The sequence below is a fragment of the Pelodiscus sinensis genome, chromosome 24 (genome assembly GCF_052426305.1).
Source record: "Pelodiscus sinensis isolate ZL-2025 chromosome 24, ASM5242630v1, whole genome shotgun sequence".
Taxonomy (NCBI): domain Eukaryota; kingdom Metazoa; phylum Chordata; order Testudines; family Trionychidae; genus Pelodiscus; species Pelodiscus sinensis.
This window is the reverse complement of record NC_143075.1, coordinates 16,006,012-16,025,606: the sequence shown is the minus strand read 5'-3', so window position 1 is coordinate 16,025,606 and position 19,595 is coordinate 16,006,012. Positions and strand designations below refer to the sequence as shown.

Here is a 19,595-nt window from a genome sequence, read left to right as displayed (position 1 = left end):
AACCAAAAAACCCAGGATTCTAGTGTAAACTTACCCTATGTCCTGCCATTTTGGCAACCTGCCCATCTCCTTGGTTCCTTAGCATCTTGTCTGATGAGGAGATTGCATGCTGGAAATCCCTAGGTTCCTAGATCAGTGTTTCTCAAACTTTTTTTTATAAAGTACCCCTTTAAAAAAATAAGTACCCCCCAGTACCTACAGTTTTCAGACACACAACATTTTTTCTACCATTGCAACACACTTGCTTAAACAACTTAATTGTAGCGGGCAGGTGATGAAATTTGTGGGTGTAAAAAGTACAAAAATAATAAAGCACTGTAAAACTTAAAACAAAAATCCAGTTTTCTTCAAATTTTAGTTGTGTTGAGGTACTCCCCAGACTTCTCTCAAATACCCCTAAGGGTACTCGAAAGACTGGTTGAGAAACATAGTCCTAGAGCATGTCTACACTAGGAAATTATTTTGAAATAATTTATTTCGAAATAACTCCTGAAATAACTATTTCGAAATAGCATGTCCACACTACAGAGAAGCCTCAAAATTAGTCTGAGGCAAACTTCCTTAATGTGGACTGGCTACCTTGACTTAGAGCCCCAGGAAGCACTGGGGTATAATTACTTTGAATGACTCTGGGGAGTAGTTATTTTGAAATAGCAGCAGTGGCGCATCCACACTACCGCTATTTCAAAATAACTATTTTGAAATAAGTGTTCTTCCCCGAGGAAAACAGGAGTTGTTATTTCAAAATAAACAGTTCCTTATTTCTAACGGGCTTGGTAGCTTGTTATTTCAAAATAAAGGGAGTTATAGACCAGGGCCTAGTATCCCTCCTTCCTTGGCTGCCTGCTTGGGGGCAGTTACAGGGTTGGAACTCCCAGGGCTTCCTGGCTCATCCTCATCTCACCTGGTGGGCTGCCAAAAACTGGGGTTTCTTTGGGCCTCCTGGCTTCCAGACAAGCTGCCCATCTGCTGGGAGCTAAGGAGCCCCAGGTTTTTAGAACTGCACACAGTAAAATCATGGTAGTTGCATGTACACATGCAGGTTTGACCTCTGATGTGGAAATTGCCTGTGAATTTACTCTGAATTTCCATTCATTATGTGCAACTCTAAAACCAAAAGAGGTCGTGCTTGACTTTATTATTTGTAATCTTCCAAGTTAACCTCTTTAGTGCATCACTGGGGCATGAAGAATATGAGCCATTGTCCATTTGATCTGAAAAAACTTTAGTGTTAAAGTGAAAACCTCATTTTTTGGCCATTCAGACCACTCAGTAAAATGTATTTACTTAAACTGGAGCAAAGGTGACAGATAAAAGTTGTAGGCTGGGATTTTAAAAGGAACTCATGGAAGTTAGGTACCCAGTTCTCCCAGTGACTTACAGTGCTAGATGCAAGACTCCTTAGGACATAACTTATCCAGGCCAAATCAAGAATAAAACTTTCTGGGGTGTGGGAGATGAAAACCATATCATTTTGCTTTTTCAGATTTTTTTAAAAATAATTGTAGTTATTCCCACTCCTACTGCCTTACTTGACTTTATATGAGAATATAAGGATAGTCTATTGGAAAAGGGTTGTGGCTGAGGTCGCAAGGGGTAATAGTACCAGAGATATAATATGTTTTATTATGGAGCAATAATTATTCCCCGTTACAGAAGTATCAAAAGTTGGCTGACATGTGGGTGGAAGTCCAGTTGAGTCCAGAATACAGTATAGTGAAAATGGCCATTGCAGTAAACATCAATACCTGATGGATTGGATAGTTACATTACATCCTACAGAAACTACTTTCCTGAAAGTTGTTGCAGTAAATAAATAGTCATAGTTAAAACAGAGCAGGATTGTTGTAGTAATAACACAGTGTGTTTTGTTGTAAAGGGTCTATTGTGTTTACTGTTGTGTTAAGATACAAATGACCCATAAGTATGTTATTATAATTAATAATAATCCCAAGCATTTTAATTTTATTAAATCTTTTTCAGGCTTTTTTAAAGATCTCCTATTGCAGTGATAGCTTGAAAAGAGAGATTTGTAATCTTCAAGATCTGCGCATTGACCCCTCTGTCTTGTGGGTCCGCACACAAGTAGTTGAAATTCTAAGCAGTTTACTCTCATGGGTAGAAGCAGTGGAACAACTACTTCATGATGTGGGGATTGACTTGTCTTGCTGTGACAAAGGTTTGCTTTTTCTTATCTGATGTATAACATTTTTCCTATATACTAAGCACGAGAGTTCAAAATGCAGCTTAAAATACGATCACTTATTAAACTTAGGCCCAGTATTGCCCAGTAAATATGGCTGGGTTTAGCAACTACAATGCCTTAGATTAGATGGGGAAATCTGGAGAGCAGCAGAAAGTGAGTTTCTTGGGCATTTCAATTCAACACATCAGAAGAACTGAGTAGGCAAGCGAAACAAGGTGGGACACATTGGGGCTGTGTCTACATTGGCACCCCTTTCCGGAAAAGGGATGCTAATGGGACACTTCGGAATTGAAAATTCCGCGGGGGGTTTAAATATCCCCCGCGGCATTTGCATGAACATGGCTGCCGCTTTTTTCCGGCTCGGGGTTTTGCCAGAGAAAAGCGCCAGTCTAGACGGGATATTGTGGAAAATAAGCCCTTTTCCGGAAGATCCCTTATTCCTACTTGAAAGTAGGCCTGGGGTTCTAAATCAAAATAGCACATCTACATAAGGGAAGCCTGCCTCTGACTAATTTTGAGGCTTCCCTGCAATGTAGACGTGCTATTTCGATTTAAGCTATTTCAGAATAACTATTCCAGAATAGTTTATTTTGAAATAAATGTGCAGTGTGTATGTAGCCATTGTGAGCAAGACCACAGCATAGCAATAGGCCTGATGCTGGACTTGCTAGCTTTTTTTTTAGAATTTATAGCTGGGATTTTCAGAAGAGCTTAAAGAAGCTACGTGCTCATCTAAAATTCATCAACATTTAATGGGAACTGGGTGTCAAGCTTCCTTATTTCCCTTTGAGAATACCACTTTACGTTATTGAACAGGTTTGTGTACCTGCCGCATTGTAACTCATCATTAAAGCCAGTGGTGGGAATGGCAAAAATATAGGATGAGTCCTGGCAAAAAAGGCAGAAGTTGTCATATTAGTATTAAAAAAAAGAAAAAGAAAAGAAAACCATGGGATACAATATTTTAAAGTAATTTATTTATGGCACCAGAGAACAAACAATTAACTATCCTCAATTTTACAATAAAATACGTAACAATTGCAATGCATCTTAAAACACAACACACTATTCCCCTGCACTTTTATAAAGTCAAATAGCAAGGAGGAGTCTTGCTCAATAGTAGGTGGTTCAGGTAAATAAAGATCTTTGTTTTTTAAAAGAAAACCCTAACATACACTATTTTGACATTCAAACTATTTCTCTGGCAATATTAACATTATTAATCCCTTTTTAAAATATTAATATGAATGAGGTTCTAGGTTTATAGATCCTTAGTAGAGTTGGTTAGAGCCTTTCACAGATACAAAATTTGTATCCACATTCGCAGGGCTCCACAATCTATTGAATCTACTCACCCGTTGTGAGTAGATTTCAGCCCGGTGCCCCGGTTACCAGCAGCACGCACAAGTGCAATGTGGCTCTTGTGCACGCGCAGTGCGGGGCTGGCGAGCGGCTTTCGCTGCGGTTCGTCAAGCCCTGCACATTCGTATCTGCAAAAATCATAGAATCCCAGGGCTGGAAGAGACCTAAGGTGGTCATCGACTCCAGCCCCCTGCCCAAAGCAGGATCAACCCCAACTAAATCATCTCAGCCAGGGCTTGTCAAGCTGGGACTTAAAAACCTCTAGGGATGGAGATTCCACCACCTCTAGGTAATCCGTCTGTCACCACTGAGAACAGCCTCTCTCCATCCTCTTTGGAACCTCCCTTCAGGAAGCTGAAGGCTGCTATCAAATCCCCCTTCAGATGAGCTATGGATATGCACGTCTGTGGATGTGGATACCCACAAGTATAAAGTGAATAGCCACAGAAATGCTGGGTTCTATACGGTTCCAAAACAAAATCCCAGTCCTGAACATCTCCAAATTTGGGGAAGGTTGGACCTGGGTTCAAAGCTGTGCGTGAATGACATGGCGGGTCACTATCATGACCCAAACCAAAACCCCAGTTCCCGACATTCCAAAACTGTAGAAGTGGCATTCAAAGAATCAGATCCTGAAGCAATTTCTGTCCCTCTGTCTTGTTGTATTGCTATATTTCTGGCCAAGTGGCACAAAATCATCTAGCATAATTGATATCACCTTAACAATATTTTGATCTTTGCCTCTCTAAATATGCTATTTTTATTTTGGATCTTACCCAATTGCATATTTCCCTCCATGCCAGTTATTTTATCTTGGTGGTTCTTTTCCTTTTGTAACAATAGAAAAGGCTCTTGGCAGTGAATTTAGTATCACTAGCTCTTTTAGTGCCAAAGCTCTTATCTTAACTCGATGCAAGGTAACAGATTGTTTTGTCTTTCCCTTCCACTTGAATCTGTATTGTGAATCAGAGCAGTTTCTATTCTGATTTACTGAAAATACCTTAACTTTGTGTGTGGAAAAACAAACAGCTTTTCATGTCATGAGGCAGAACAATACATCATGTCATGTAACTCACATTATGTAATCTAATTCAGAGGTGATTCATTGCACTGAGAAGAGGGAAATTAACTTTTCACTCACATGCTGCTTGCATACAAAGCTGTAAAAATTGTATTTATTCATATAATTTGAATTAAAAGGGTGCAAGTGGCAGGAGGGCGACAAGAGAAACCCATACTGTTTAGGAAAACCATGCTACAACTGTGTTTTAATGCAGTTGTGTCTAGCATGGTTTTAAACTTGGTTTCAAAAAGGCCTAAGAATGCCATTTATCTAAGGGAAAGTCAATTCCTCCTCTTTTGAAGGAATCCCCAAAGCAGAAATAAACCATTTTTTGTGATCATCCTTTCATGGGGAGATACTAGTTTCAGGTTGTTTTTAAAATGAACGTCAGTGAAGGGGGACATTTTATTGTGACTATGTTGCAGGTATTGGCCCATTGGTTTCTTGGATTATTGTGCATGCTCTGTTTAAATATCTGTAGTTCCCTTTGGGTTAAAACATACACTGTAGCATGTTATAGAACACAGTGCATCATGAAACCACCGGGGTGTAGTTTGTATGGCAAGTTTGTATGGCAAGATTGTAAAGCACAATCATCTGCTTTTGCGGAAAAACTTGCCAGCTGTCTACACTGGCCACTTGAATTTCCGGAAAAGCACTGACGATCTCATGTAAGATCGTCAGTGCTTTTCCGGAAATACTATGCTGCTCCCATTCGGGCAAAAGTCCTTTTTCTGAAAGACTTTTGCGCAAAAGGGCCAGTATAGACAGCAGAGTACTGTTTTCCGCGAAAATGGTGATCGGGGCTTTTTTTGCGGAAAACCGTGTCCAGATTGGCCACGGACGCTTTTCCGCAAAAAGTGCTTTTGCGGAAAAGCATCCTGCCAATCTAGACGTGCTTTTCCGAAAATGCTTTTAACGGAAAAGTTTTCCGTTAAAAGCATTTTCAGAAAATCATGCCAGTGTAGACGTAGCCTTTATGTTTCTCACACTTCTTACACCCTTAGCCCACAATGACAGAGATAAAATTGTTTGTATCTTGAATAACACATCCAAAACTACATCTACACTGCACTTTTAGGATCTATATATGAATAACCTAGGATTTGACACAGACGCGCCTCACAACACATCTGTGAAGTAGCTAATTATTATCCCCTTATCGCACATGAGGACACTGAAGCACAGAGAGGTTTAAGAGACATAAGGAGCCACTGGAACAAGAACCCAAAAGTTGTTGGCTCTCTTGGTACTAGCCAGTGCTGCCTCTCCAGAAGGAGCAAGTAATTTTTATCCAGTAACAATATGCTGCTCCATTGAAATGTGTTTGTCATCCAAGGAAAAAGCTGGTAGATGTGCCCTCCTGATCACAGGTTAGTTACTGCATAAATACATGAACAGACAGTGTTTTCCTTTTTTGTGTAAAAACAGCAGAAGGGGAGAATTTATGCTCATTAACTTGGTATTTCTGAGAACCAAAGCACAAGTCACATCTTCTCCTCAGGGGGGGCGCACATTCACACAATCCAGAAAATCCTGAACAATAGATTTAAAGTGATAGAAATGTAGCCGTGTTAGTCTGGTGTAGCTGAAACAAAATACAGGACTATGTAGCACTTTAAAGACTAACAAGATGGTTTATTAGGTGATGAGCTTTCGTGGGCCAGACCCACTTCCTCAGATCAAATAGTGGAAGAAAATAAAATGTCCCTTAGTCCGAACTCCGTGCCCGCGGCTACATGCGGCACGGAGTAGGTAGTTCGAATTAGGACTAAGGGACATTTAAAAATGGCGGCGCCCGGGAAGATGCAAATGAAGCCTGGGATATTTAAATCCTGGGCTTCATTTGCAACTTCGAATGCCTACATTAGCCTCCCTAGTTCGAACTAGGGGGCTAGTGTAGATATACCCTATCAGATGAACAACCCATGTAGCACGTATGCCCCTTCCCTTCGCAGAGCATGGGTTTTGCACGTGGCTTTGGTAAAGAGAAGGCTAGTGGCAGCTACTCTGGGTATTAGATGATTTGATGAAGGCCATTTTCTGACTCTTATATCTGTTTGGTCCCCTCAGCACTGTCTAAGGGGGCAGGAATAGACCCTATAGTGAAGATAATGAAATCTAGGATTAAAAAGGCCAACCTTGAAGCCATAGCAAAACAAACTGCCTCCTTTGCTAGGCCTTTCCATGCCTCATCACTTTCCACTGGTAAATGACAAGAAGGGAGAAAATTCCCAGGTAGTAAAACCACTGTCTTTTTAATTTTTCATTTCTTGCCAAGGAAGAGTCTCCTACATGAAGAGTCTGCTGAAGAATAGTCGTGAAACTGTGGGCAGAATTCAAACATTGCAGGTAAAAAAAAATGTCATGAGACTCCTTTAGTGGATTTGAATTACAAGAAAATATGATGATAAATAGTATTGATTATGCTTAAAGATTGATTCGTTGATTAATCCAGAGTGGAGCAGTGATCTGACATGTAGGATATGTCTGCAATGCAGTGTTATGGAAGCATTCTATGTCCAATGCCAGTGTTATGTATGAATTCTTTTTTCAGAAGTCACTCATTACAAATGTTATTTAAACATAATTCCTTTCTGAATAGTTTGTTGAAATATTAATGAACATCCACATGATTACATCTCATTATGCTTAAATGGCCAGTTCCTTAATATCTTTGTTTTCTAACATTGTGCTTAAGTGACCAGTTTTTTAATATCTTTATTTTCTGACAATTCTCTGTAGGCCCAATTACACAAATTACAGGAATCCCAGAATTCTCTGCTACAGGAAAAGCTGAATGAACTAAAAGTAGAACACGAGAAAGAATTACAGGAGAAGATAAAACTAATACTTTTAGAAAAAGAAGAAGAAAATAAAAAGGTATAGTAGAATGGTTCATTTTAAAAATGTTTCTTTTATGCACAAACAATACATACAAATACATTGTTGTTTTGCATGTATAAAGAAGCTGAATTCTAGCTCAAAAATTCAGATTCAGATCAAATTTCTAAAAAGTACAGAGGTGAAATCCTGACAGCTTGAAGTCAATGGGAGTTTTGCCATTGTTTCTAATGGAGCCAAGATGTCACCCCAAACCTGATGCGCTGCTTTGGATCCTTGTCTGTGTAGTTCTGTTCAAGTGAGGAGAGAGATCAAGACATGCAAATACTGCACAAATATTAAATGAATATAAAAAAGGAATAAGGGCCAGTAGAAAACAATAATGTCTCTGTTAAAAGTATTGTTGTCTAAGGATACGTCTACACTGCACAGCTATCCTGAGATAGCTACCCCATGTCTACACAAGATGCCCGTTTTTTCGAAATATTTGTTTCGAAATAACGGGCACACTATTTCACCATCCCGACAAACCTTATTGCATGAGGAATAAAGGCTGGCTCGAAATAGCACGTTATTTCGAAATTTGGTGTGGAGTCACACCACATTCCAAAATAAGCTATTTCGAAATAGTTTCAAAATAAGATATGCAATTTGCATAGCGCAAATTGTGTATCATATTTTGAGTTTTGGGTGCTGTGTACATGTACTCGAAGAGTTAAACTTAGAGCAACAAATGGAGAATCAGGAGCCTTTCTGTTCACAGCTCCACAGCTGACTCCATATTTGAGTTTCAGCAAGAAAAATTAAACCACTCTGTGTATGAGATGGCTGAGATTTAAAAAGGGATAATAATACAGGTTAGATCTTCTTGATCTGGCACCCTCGGGACCTGACTGGTGAGTTCAATTCCTGCCCCTCTGCTGATGGACTCCAGGCTGATGGACCCGACTGGGCTCTCCTCTGGGCTCCGCCTCCACACCCAGTTCCACTGCCGGCCTGCCCCCAATCTGGCTCTCTTGCTGGCCACTATTCCAGCTGCCAGGTTCCCTGGCTCTGGGCCATCAGGGCTGCGATGTTGGGTCCAAGCCTGGCCATTGAGCTCTGCTGCCCCTAGTGGGACTGTTGGATCACAAATGTTGCTGGAACAGAGAGTCCCAAACCAGAGAGGTTCAGTCTCTAGATTAATTTACCTCATGGTATGTTTGTGAAGTGCTTTGATAATTGTATATGAAAGATGCTTTTTAAAAGTGGTATAATTTAGTATTGATATCGTTTAAAATAACTCCCGAGCAGGCTGAAGCTCCAATCTGCATCTCACCTTTTCCTCTCCCTCATCTACCCACACTGGGGAATTCATAACATCAGTATTCCCTGTAAACTGTGTGCTGGTGTGGTCACTTAGGAGAGCTAAATGTCACCCAGCTGATTAAGAGAGCACTCCTGGCTAGGTTTTCTTTCTAATGGTGGAGCATGTTCACACATGCCTCAGTGCACATAAAAAAAATATATTCTGCACATGGATGGCAAAGGTTGGAGGGAACACTGCATCCCATAGGGCTGATTGTGAACGGTGGGAAGATGGCATAAATAGATCCCTTTGTAGAACTGCTGAAGCCTCTCCTGTGGAAATAGGCCTTCACAACTGAAATATATCAGCATATATATATGTGAAGAAAAATGTCCCAGTTAGGTCAAAATTTGTGCTGTCACTTTACCTGTTTTCATTGACTTTCTTTAAATTCAGGAAAATACAGATCTTCAAAACACCTGGATAGGAATGTGAAATCCTGTTTAAAATGTTAACCGTTTAAACTATATGTTAACTGACCCACTGCAACACGGTGGGCCTGGCCATATTGTTCTGGCCAGGCCATGCAGGGGCCGCTGCACCACGCCGTGAGTGTGGGACTGGTTGGGTAGCACCCATCACACTCTACCTCGGGTAGGGGGTGCTCCAGCTGGGCTGGTCACAGGTTAACCAGTTACCCCAGTAAGGCAATGCTTACCAGGTAACCAGTTATCCCTTTACATCACACAACACCTGGCATTAGTGAGGAAGACACTTACTTTTTTAAAAAAATCACAGTTCTCTCCAGCTTGACTTAATCTCTTGTTAGTAGCCATATGTCAATGACAGTGTGTATTATAATTTTGCCTGAATTATTCATCAGTCAGTCTCTTCTTGAACTTCCTTCCCAGACTTTTGATTTTCAAATTAATCAGTTGATCAACAGCCCATTCACTTCCACTTTTCTTTTTGTCATATCTGTAGTTTCTCTCCTTTTTAAAGTTGTGCTAAATCCAGCTAACCTTTCTTCATAACTCATCCTTCCTCCAAAACCCTGACTCATATTAGTTGCTCTCTGCCTTTTCCATCTCAACAATGTCCTTCTTCTAAAGAAGTCAGCACTTGGGTGGTAATTTGATATGATTTCTCAGATTCTAGACAGTGCTGTTGCCCAAGAAAAAGGCAAATTAAAGGAATCTGTGGAGGAAGAAAAGAGAAAGGTCCAACATTTGGAAAATCAGTGGAGACATCTGAGTGAGGTATTTAAAAAACTGAAGAGACAAAGGAGAACATCTTACATTCTCATTTTCAAAATCCATTCTAACCTCAGATCCCATTAGATCATTGGTTCCCAAACTGGGGGGGCATGAAGAAATTTCAGGGGGGGGAAGTGCCCCAGTTCCCCCTCCCTCCTGGTCAATCCTCTCTTCTAAGTTTTGTTTTTTGGCCCTGGTCAGTTTTTTTTTTTTTCCTCAACAAGTTTTGCTGCTATTGGCGGGGAGGGGGCGTGTGTGTGTGTGTGTGTGTGTGTGAGATGAGAGAGAGAGAGATTCTCAAAAATCAAAAAGGAGTCATGCTGAAAAGTTTGGGAACCACTGCATTAGATTGTGTTCCATCAGCAGTCATATGGTTTCAATCTCAGGCAAAACTTCTACAGGAGATGAACGTGTTAGCTCTACACCCAGCATGTGTATGCACATACATTACACATGTTTTGTGATAACCTTTTTGGGTGTGTGTCAGTCATCCATGGGGCTCTGAAATGATTACAGACCTAGAAGCAGGGAAAGCAGCCAGTAGGTAAAGCAATAAAGAATCTCCACAACTTTATTTATCTGTAGCTGTATTTTTCTGCTGCAGCAATGCTATGCAGCCAAGGTGACTTTTTCCTGTTGATATTCCCTCTATATATACTTTCCTTGCCCCTATTCAAAAGGATCTGTTTGGCATCAATTATAATTAACTCTCGTACAGTACTAATAGCTAGTGAATGACCTCTGACCTTTCTTAACCTGTAAAGTGCATAATTGTGAGTTTCTCCAGTTAAAACATTTTAAAGTCACAATTTTAAAAAATAATGACTACATACACTTATTTCCTAGATTTATGCAAATTCCTGATGCCTAAATAAAAAAATTAAAACATGTTTATCACTGCGAGACAAATTCATCATTGCTATAAAAGGGCACATCATCACTGACTTCACTGGGCATGTGTCTATTTACACATGATGAATTTTCCCAGAGATTACATGTGTATAGGAAAGGAAAGGTTCTGGTTTTTTTGTTCTCATCTACTGCTTTTTTTCTGATTTAGATAATTGAACTTAAAATGAAAGAAGAAGACATTATAAATGCCAACCTGAAAGAAGCAGTGGACAGCTTAGAAGAGGCTCAAAAGAGAGAGGTAATTAGAACGAATATATTTACTAGATTAGGCATGATGCACATTTTCATTTGAATGCAGTTTCTCCATGGCACCCTGCTGAGCAAGGCTGGTTCAAGCACATCAAGAGCCCCCTGCAAACCTATTCATTTGAGGGGTCACCTCTTATATAATTGTAACCCACATAAGAAATTGTGGATATTGTAGCTCATGCTTTTAGCTCTGGAGGCTCCAGGTGCAAGCACGCTCAGTTACATAATCAAATTCCACCAGTCCACACTTACAATCAGTGTCCCAGGAATATTTTTAAGAGTGAGGGCACTGACATCCTCCACTTACCCTGTCCTACCCTCTCCCCTTTCCCCCTCCTCCCCCCCCCTCCAGCTGAGGCCAGGAGCAAAGCTCTGGTGTGTGGGGCCAGTAGCAGATCCCCCAGCATGTGGGGCTGAATCAGAACCCCCTTCGCACAGGACCAGCAGCCAGGACCTCAGGCCTGGAGCCAGCAGCAGAACCACCAGAGCATGGGGCAGCAGCTGGGTCCCTAAGCCCAGGGCCAGCAGTACAGCCTGCAGTTCTCAGGGAAGCAGCAGGGATGCTGCGTGCTAGGCTGGGAGTCTAGAGGCGCTGCAGCACCATCCACACTCCTAGTTCCCATGCCTAGGCTTACAATTATAATCATGAAATGGGTTGAGAGCTGGGGCAAGAGCCAGAAGCAGAGTCAGTGAATCGGCAACACACAGGCAGTGGCCAGGGGAAGCTGAAATAGCCTGTGTTGGGGGCAGCAACAGCAACAACTAGGCTGGATTTCTGAAGCAGGGGAAGCAACCAGTAAATGAACCAGCTAAAGAGGCAAGAAGCCCAGTCCCCCCACGAACTTCAAATATCCTAATTTTGCCAATGATCATCTTACAGCAGGGAATAAACCAGTTCCAAAATGTCTGGGCTGGGACTCAGAATGGTTATCAGGTCTTGCTACTGTTCATTCGCTCCTATTATAATATGGAGTAAAAGTTAGGAGCAGAGCTTAGAAAAAATTCCGCAAAATCTGCCCAGCTGAAAATGAAGGCCCTTAACCCTTTTAAACATGTTTAAACTTTAAAAACTTCTCCCACACTTCAAGTTCACAACAAACTTCTGACAGACTTAATAAATGTTTCCTAGGTCATGTTGCAAGAGCACCTGTTGATGCAGGACAAACATCTAACACTCATTCAGGAGGAGAATGAGTTACTGAAGCAGAAAATTCAGAAAGAGATCATGGAGTATAAAGAACAGATCAAGCAACATTCAGAAACAATTGTGGCTTTAGAAGACAAACTGCAGGAAGCCACACAACAGCAGGAGAATATAGAGGAGGAAAATGTAGCGCTACGGGAAAAAATAGAAAGTAGGTAAATGGATCTATGGGAGGTTTTTTTTAATTGTAAAAGGGTTAAATTAGCTGCATAATTACAGATACTGTAGTACATTGGGTTCTACTCTGAAGTAAGTCTGGATATCTTAGTAACTCAGGGATAAGATCAGTCAATGTTTTTTTTCACCACAAGTATGACTAATATATTTGTGAAAAGTCTATTTCACTATGGCTACATCTAGACTACAGGCTTCTTGCACAAGAAGCTTTTTTTGGAAGAGATCTTCTGCAAAAACTTCTTGTGAAAGAGATCATCCACGCTGCAAAAGCGCATCGAAAAAATTAAGCACTTTTTCAAAAGATAGCGTCCAGGCACTCTGGACACTATCTCACATGTAAGCAGTGATTGCTATGGACAGAATGGCCACCAGGGCACGTGTGCTTTTTCCTTTTCCTTCTTCTTCAAAAAAACTCCCTCTTCCCCATCCTCACATGCCTTTTTCCGAAAGAGCTTTTTCACAAAAAGGCTTCTTCCTTGTAGAATAAGGATTACCAATTGTGCAAAAAGCCCTCTGTTCTTTTGATTTACTGTCGAAAGAACGCACTTGCAGTGTGGACGTAACTCAAGTTTTATCGGAAAAACGGCCATTTTTCCAAGAAAACTCTGTGGTCTAGACATAGCCTATGTTCTCTATTGTGACTTTCCCAGATGCACTCAGGCCGTGCATCAGTGAAAGATCTGTAACCCTTGAAATCAATGGGATTTAACCACATACAGTAAAACTCCAATAGTCCGGCATCCAATTGTACGGCACTCTTGATAGTCCGGCATCAAAATGGCAAGAGCCTAGTGAGTGAGCTTTGGCAAAAAATGAGTCACAAGGCAACAGCGGCAGCAGCTGAACCGAGCGAAAAGGGTAAAAAAGGGTTAAAAAAACAAAAACATCACAGTATACTGTATACAGTATGTACAATAAAAAGGGTTAAGAACACTTTATATACAGTATATACTGTATACAGTATATATATATATAACCATCTTATAGTACCTCCTGATAGTCCGGTATATCCGATAATCCGGCACCACCTAGGTCCCAAAGGTTCCGGATTATCGGAAGTCTACTGTACTTGGAATTAAGCATGTTTAAAGTGCACCTGCATTGGGACGTGTTTAACAGCTTTCTTGAATTGGGGCCGAAGTGACTGAGAAGATGAAGGATCAAATCTAACATTTCCTGTATTATGTGCCATAGTTGCTAAGTCTAGTGTTTCCTTGTAGTGGCTTGCTGCCTGTTAATATAAAGATACTAATGTCTGGATTTGAACAGAGAAATTTATAAAAAAAAAAAAAAAGCCCTTCATCAAATAACGTAATTCATTTGGTGATGGGAAATCTGCTGAACAATCTCTCAATAGTCCTCTGTTAAGCCCAAGTTGCATCACAAAAGCAAAGAGGCCTCAACTACCCATAGGGTTCAAGAATAAACTAGTGACTTAGTTGATTGTAGATAGTCTTGGTTTTATTTTTTTTTTCTTCAGTATTTCAGAAAGAGCCTCAGAAGTCAGCATCAGCTGTTTCAGAAGAGCGTTCTGACAATGAAGAGGCCCATGCACTTCTGATGTAAGCAGCTGACAACTGTCCTCTGAGTTTGATCATCATGTAAAAGGAGAACTAGTAATCAGTAGCCAACTTTTTAAAAACCCAAGGCCCTGAATCTCATTTACACTCCCCCCTCCCCTTATTTCACTCTGGCTATATAAAGGAGCCTTCCCCAGATGTAAGGAGAGTTTTCACGCTTTCAGGTCTCTAAGGGTATGTCTACACAACAAAGAAAAACTCATAGCTGGCCTGTACCAGCTGACTCAGGGTCATGGGGCTCAGGCTGTTGGACTGTTTCATTGCTATGTAGACTTCTGCCCCCAAGCACTGGGACCCTCCCACCCTGCAGGGTCCTAGAGCCTGGAGTCCAGCCCGAGCCTGGAAATCCCCACGGCAGTGAAACATCACAGAGCCCGAGCCCAAGTTGGCTGGAAGGAGCAGCTGTGTAGACATCCCCTTAGTGTAAATGTGAATCAGGCCCAGAACATCTAATAAATGTGCATAGAGGCACATTTAAAATGTAAAATCTACCTGTATATTTTAGAAATGTGCATCCATCTGTCTGTCCATCCATCTGAGAGTCTGTTTGTTCAAGAACTCCAAAATGATACAAGCTAGGGCCTCCAAATTTGGCATGTAGCTTCCTCTTCTCCTAACTTAAAGCAAGATGAGAGTCTAGTTGTGCCAGAACAATGGCATGTGCCTGGAATCTGATTGTTTCTCGTCAAAGGAAAAGGGAAAGCTCTTATAGCAGAGACAGTTATACTCTACAATGACCATGGGGGCCAGCAAATGCACCAGTCCCAAGGAGCGCACCCTGGCCAGGCAGTGTGGCCCCCACCACCCTGGGAAGCCCCCCTACACTCCCTGCGCTGACTCCTATACTCTAACCTCCTGTCTAAGCCCCCCATGCCTCCAATCCCCTGCCCTGACTCCTGCACCCTCCACATTCCCAGTCCCCTGCCTGAGGGGTCCTGAGCAACGTGGGTAAATCTTCTACTAAAGCCAGCCTTTTTACTCATGCTTTTATTGGTGTTTGAGTTTGTGTATGTGTGAATGTCCCTCCTCTCGAGATTTCTTAGCAGGTTTTATGTCCCTCTGGGGTCTCATATTTTAAGTTTAGATAGATAGATAGATAGATAGATAGATAGATAGATAGATAGATAGATAGATATTGTGTTTTTAAAAATTTTGTAAGCCACCTCGAATATTTTAAATAAAGAGGTGGGATAAAAATATTTTAAATAAATGGTATCATATGTTTGTGGTTTTTCTTCAATTCTGTGTCACTTTTGGAGACTTAAAGCATATTAAGCAACAAAATCATATAGCAGGTAGTTCTGACATTGCTTTGACTTCTACATTCATTGCTTTTGTGGATTTGAGCATGGATGGCCAATGTACTGCCCCTAGGCCAAGAAATGGCGCTCAGAGTTCTCCAGTGATTCACAGCTGCCCTTATCTTCACCATTGAGCTGCATGCCTGACACTGTTATACAGTGTTCCACCTTGATTGGAGTAGATCCTATGCAAAATAGCATGTCATTTTGTCTGTCATCCATTCTGCAAAATTTCAGCTCATTTGACTTGAATCGAGAAGTGAGAGAGGCAATAATACCTAACTCTATGTGCCTGGGTTTAGAGGATTTAAAATAAATAATTTGTGTGTAATACTTATATGATCTTACCCTATAGGACCTGTACACTTTAAGTAACATTAATTTTTCAAATTAAATTGGGTTTTGCAATTATCTGCTTCATGTATTTCAGAGGAGAATTAGCAGTTGCTCGGAAGGAAATCCTGTCCAAACAGGCTATCATTTTGGGATTAAAGAGAGACCTCTCAGAAGCCAGAGCCAGAATGTCAGATATGATAGGTTTGTGAAATATATCATGTGATTTACAATAATGCCATGACGTCCCCAAAAACCTACTTAGAGAATTTGTGTTAATGGAAAGAGAAACAAGATAGTGAAAAATGGATATTATTTTCTCACTGGAACATTTTCATTGAGGTCTGGGCAAAGGCAAAATTGTCTGTTCTCGCTGGCTGAGTAAATTCCACTGTGGACTTAGCAAAAATAGACTACAATTTTCAAAAGTAGCTAGTGATTTTGGATGCCTCTATTTTTGGATGTTCAACATGAGGCACTTTAAGGGGGCCTGGTTCTCAGAAAGTGCCAAGTGTCCATCTTCTGAAAGTCAGCCCCCTCTAAAATGTCTTAGTTTGGGTATTGAAAATCACTGGTCACTTTGGAACATTTGGGCCAGAATTCTGAAATGTTTTATCCTTTAGGGGCTTCATTATTGTATTCTGCATAGGAAGAAAGGAATATAGTGGATCAGAGTCTGAAAAAATAGTTTTAAAACTAGAAATGGGTAAATCTGATTTATTTAGTTTACTGTTAGTGAAATATGGGTGCACGTACCTACCTTATGAACAACATATTAATATAAACTATAAGTAATAAACAGTACAACTTATCTTATCCCTGTACTTTTCCAGTCTAGAAGAAAAACGGCACTAGCAATCAATGTTCCCTGTAAGCTGGGTGCTTGTACAGCTGCTCAGGAGAGATTCAAATGCTACCCAGCTGATTAGCAGAATGCCCAAAGCTAGATTTTTGTATCTACAGGTGGTGCACATTTTCACATGCTTCAGTGCACATAACAAAATATATGCTGCACACAAATGGAAAAACATCTGCACGTGGATAGAAAAGATTAGAGGGAACATTGCTAGCAATAATATATAGACAAACAACTGCTGAAGTGAAAGATATCCCTGGCACTGGGTTTCTAGGGTCAGTAAAGGACTGCCAGAGTGAGTGAGTTCTACAGTAGAGATCCTTTGCTGTACACAGCTGTGGACTGTTACAAAAAGCACCTTCATTGATCTCAGCCATCGTAATGTTGCATGGGGGAAGAGAGGCATTCTGCGAGCTCCTGATTCTGATAGAATGGAAGGCACCCAGCAACAGGCAGCAGCAGGTACTTAAGGTAGCTAGTGACTATTGAAACCTCTCTCCGCACAGGAGAACTCAGTGAAAAACAAAAAATGGAACTGGAGCAGAACCTAATTCTCATTAGAAGCCAAGAGAGTGAACTGAACATGCTTAGAGAGAAGCTATCTGAGATGTCAGACCTTGTGGACAAGAAGGATAAAGACCTGAGAACTTCAGCTGAAGAATTAAGGTATAAGCCACCTCAATAGAATAGCAAAGGCTGAGCTACACAGCTCAGCAAAACCCCCACTGACTTCAGAAAGTCAAATTTGTATTTTATTTAGATCACTACTTCCCTTGGAAACATTTTAAAATGTAATTTTTTACTTTACAAGAACTTCCCGTGCCGAAATCTCATTCTTATAAAGGTTTTCGAAGAGCAATTGCAAACTGAGTGGTAGATAAATCACGACTAGTTATCTATTCCTGTCCATGCATTTGTAAGCTTTAATAGTTATTCATGTTGCTGTTTTCTGCAAACTGATTGTTCACCTTCACCTGTCATCCACTTCAGCAATGTTTTCTGCTCTTCAGGTATGCCAAAGAAAAACTGAAAAAGATGAATTATTCAGCAAAAGAAAAAGAAAGTGAGTTTGTGAAGCTGCCACAAACAGATTTGCAAGCGAGTACCACCACAAAGGATGAAATTGCCAGAATCCAAAAGGTGAGTCCAAATCAAAACAAGTAAAAAAACTGAGGATGCAGCAGACTAAACTGAAAAATAAAGAATAAAAAGTTATTAAATAATGAAATCCTAGAGCAAAATGTGGGGGAGAGAAGGGGGCATGGTAGTGAGCAGGGGATGTGGCCTCGTGGAATGGGTGGGTATAGGGTGTTTGATTTTGTGCAGTTAGAAAGTTGGTAACCATACACTAAAGGCTGCTGTTTAATCAGTTAGACGCTGCTCCTGATTCTGATATAATTTATACCAAGTACATTGTTGAAGTCCATGACATAAAACTGTACAGTAGGGAGATAAGAATCAGACTGCTGACATAGATTTGAATTGATCAGTGCCAGATTTGGTGCTCTAGGCAGCTGTGAGAGGAGGAGGTGTAGGGTTGTATTTGCTTCCTGCCTTTAGGTGTATTGAGCCAGGAAGCAACATTTTTAGTCTCAGACAAGAGTTATGGAAAAGGTTAATTGCTCACTGCCTTGATATGTCCTAGTATATAGGTTTGTAATGGTAATGGTTTCACCGGGTAGCTGTGTGCTGTGTTATGCTGCATTGAGTTATGCATCTAATTCTCCTAGGCTATTGCATAATGCTACTCTTGTCATTCCTTCACTTCCTCCCTCACTCCATCACCTTCTCTGTTCTTTAACCACTTTTGCTGCATCATCTCTTAATTTAGACTACTGGTACATATTTTTCTGGGCAAACGTATTTTTCTCTGTGCTCATATTATTTGTAACACAAAAAGGTGCTAAATGTTATTGGGGCCTTCAGGTGCTAATGCAATACCAATTACAGTGGTATTGATGGGTGGCTTTATTGACCATATCAGTGGAAAAAAGAAAATGGTAAAAGATTTTAAGGTAAAGTGACTTCCAAGTTCTTGTTTACCTGGTTTTGTCATAGAAGTACATTTACTGTTAGACTATAGGCTAAGCCCTGGACTGAGTCAGAAACGTTTGAGTTCTCTACCCAGTTCAGCCACTGGACTTGGCAAATCACTTACACTGAAATTCTTAAAAGTGACCTGATTTTCAGGATTACTGAGCACCAGTAGCCACGGGCACTCGATTCCCCTCCAGATGGGGAGTGCTCGACACCCCCACATTCCAGCCCTCAATACATCCCTTCCTCCAAGTTCCTGACCCCAACATAACATAAGAACAGCCACACTGGCCAATACCGACATTGCCGACAGTGGCCAATACCAGATGACCCAGAGGGAGGGAACAAAACAGGTAATCCTCACATGATCCCTCCCCTGTCACCCATTTCCAGAGAAACAGAGGCTAGGGACACCATTCCTATTCATCCTGGCTAATGGCCATTGATGGACCTAACCTCCATGAATCTATCTGGCTCTTTTTTAAGCATGTTAAAGTCCTAGCTTTCACCACATCCTCTGGCAAGGAGTTCCACGGGTTGGCTGTGTGCTGAGTGAAGAAAAACTTCTTTTTGTTTGTTTTAAACCTACTGCCTATCAACTCACCAGAGCTTCATCCCCACCCTGCCCCATTCAACCCTCACTCCTGCTTCGCCTCTCCACCTGTTGCCCCAAGCCTCCATCCCTACTCCTTCCCCCCTCAGTTGTTTGCGGCACTTCAGAAGCGCTAGGAGAGTGGGGAGCAGGAGTAGGTCAATGGGGCCAGCGGAGAGAGGAGCAGAGGTGGGCGGGTAGCTTGGCGCGGGTGGGTGTGCCTCACCCATTAATTTCCCCGCCCCCCGGATGCTCCAGCCTCAGAGCACAGACGGAGTCAGTGTCTATGCCAGTTGCTTCTTTTAAACTTTAATGGGGGTTGTCAATACTCTGCA

General features: G+C 41.2%; 1 protein-coding gene across 2 annotated transcripts in view; it reads left to right on the top strand.

Annotated features, from left to right (window-relative positions):
- FHAD1 (forkhead associated phosphopeptide binding domain 1) overlaps window positions 1-19,595 on the top strand; it is a 71,229-nt gene that overhangs the window by 36,158 nt on the left and 15,476 nt on the right. For both annotated transcript variants that reach the window (XM_089773212.1, XM_089773211.1), the window contains 10 exons: window positions 1,984-2,179; window positions 6,913-6,983; window positions 7,377-7,514; window positions 9,915-10,022; window positions 11,080-11,169; window positions 12,310-12,535; window positions 14,042-14,123; window positions 15,873-15,979; window positions 17,138-17,297; window positions 17,642-17,771. In XM_089773212.1, coding sequence (XP_089629338.1) covers window positions 1,984-2,179; window positions 6,913-6,983; window positions 7,377-7,514; window positions 9,915-10,022; window positions 11,080-11,169; window positions 12,310-12,535; window positions 14,042-14,123; window positions 15,873-15,979; window positions 17,138-17,297; window positions 17,642-17,771 — 1,308 coding nt within the window. The remainder of the gene's footprint in view (window positions 1-1,983; window positions 2,180-6,912; window positions 6,984-7,376; window positions 7,515-9,914; window positions 10,023-11,079; window positions 11,170-12,309; window positions 12,536-14,041; window positions 14,124-15,872; window positions 15,980-17,137; window positions 17,298-17,641; window positions 17,772-19,595) is intronic.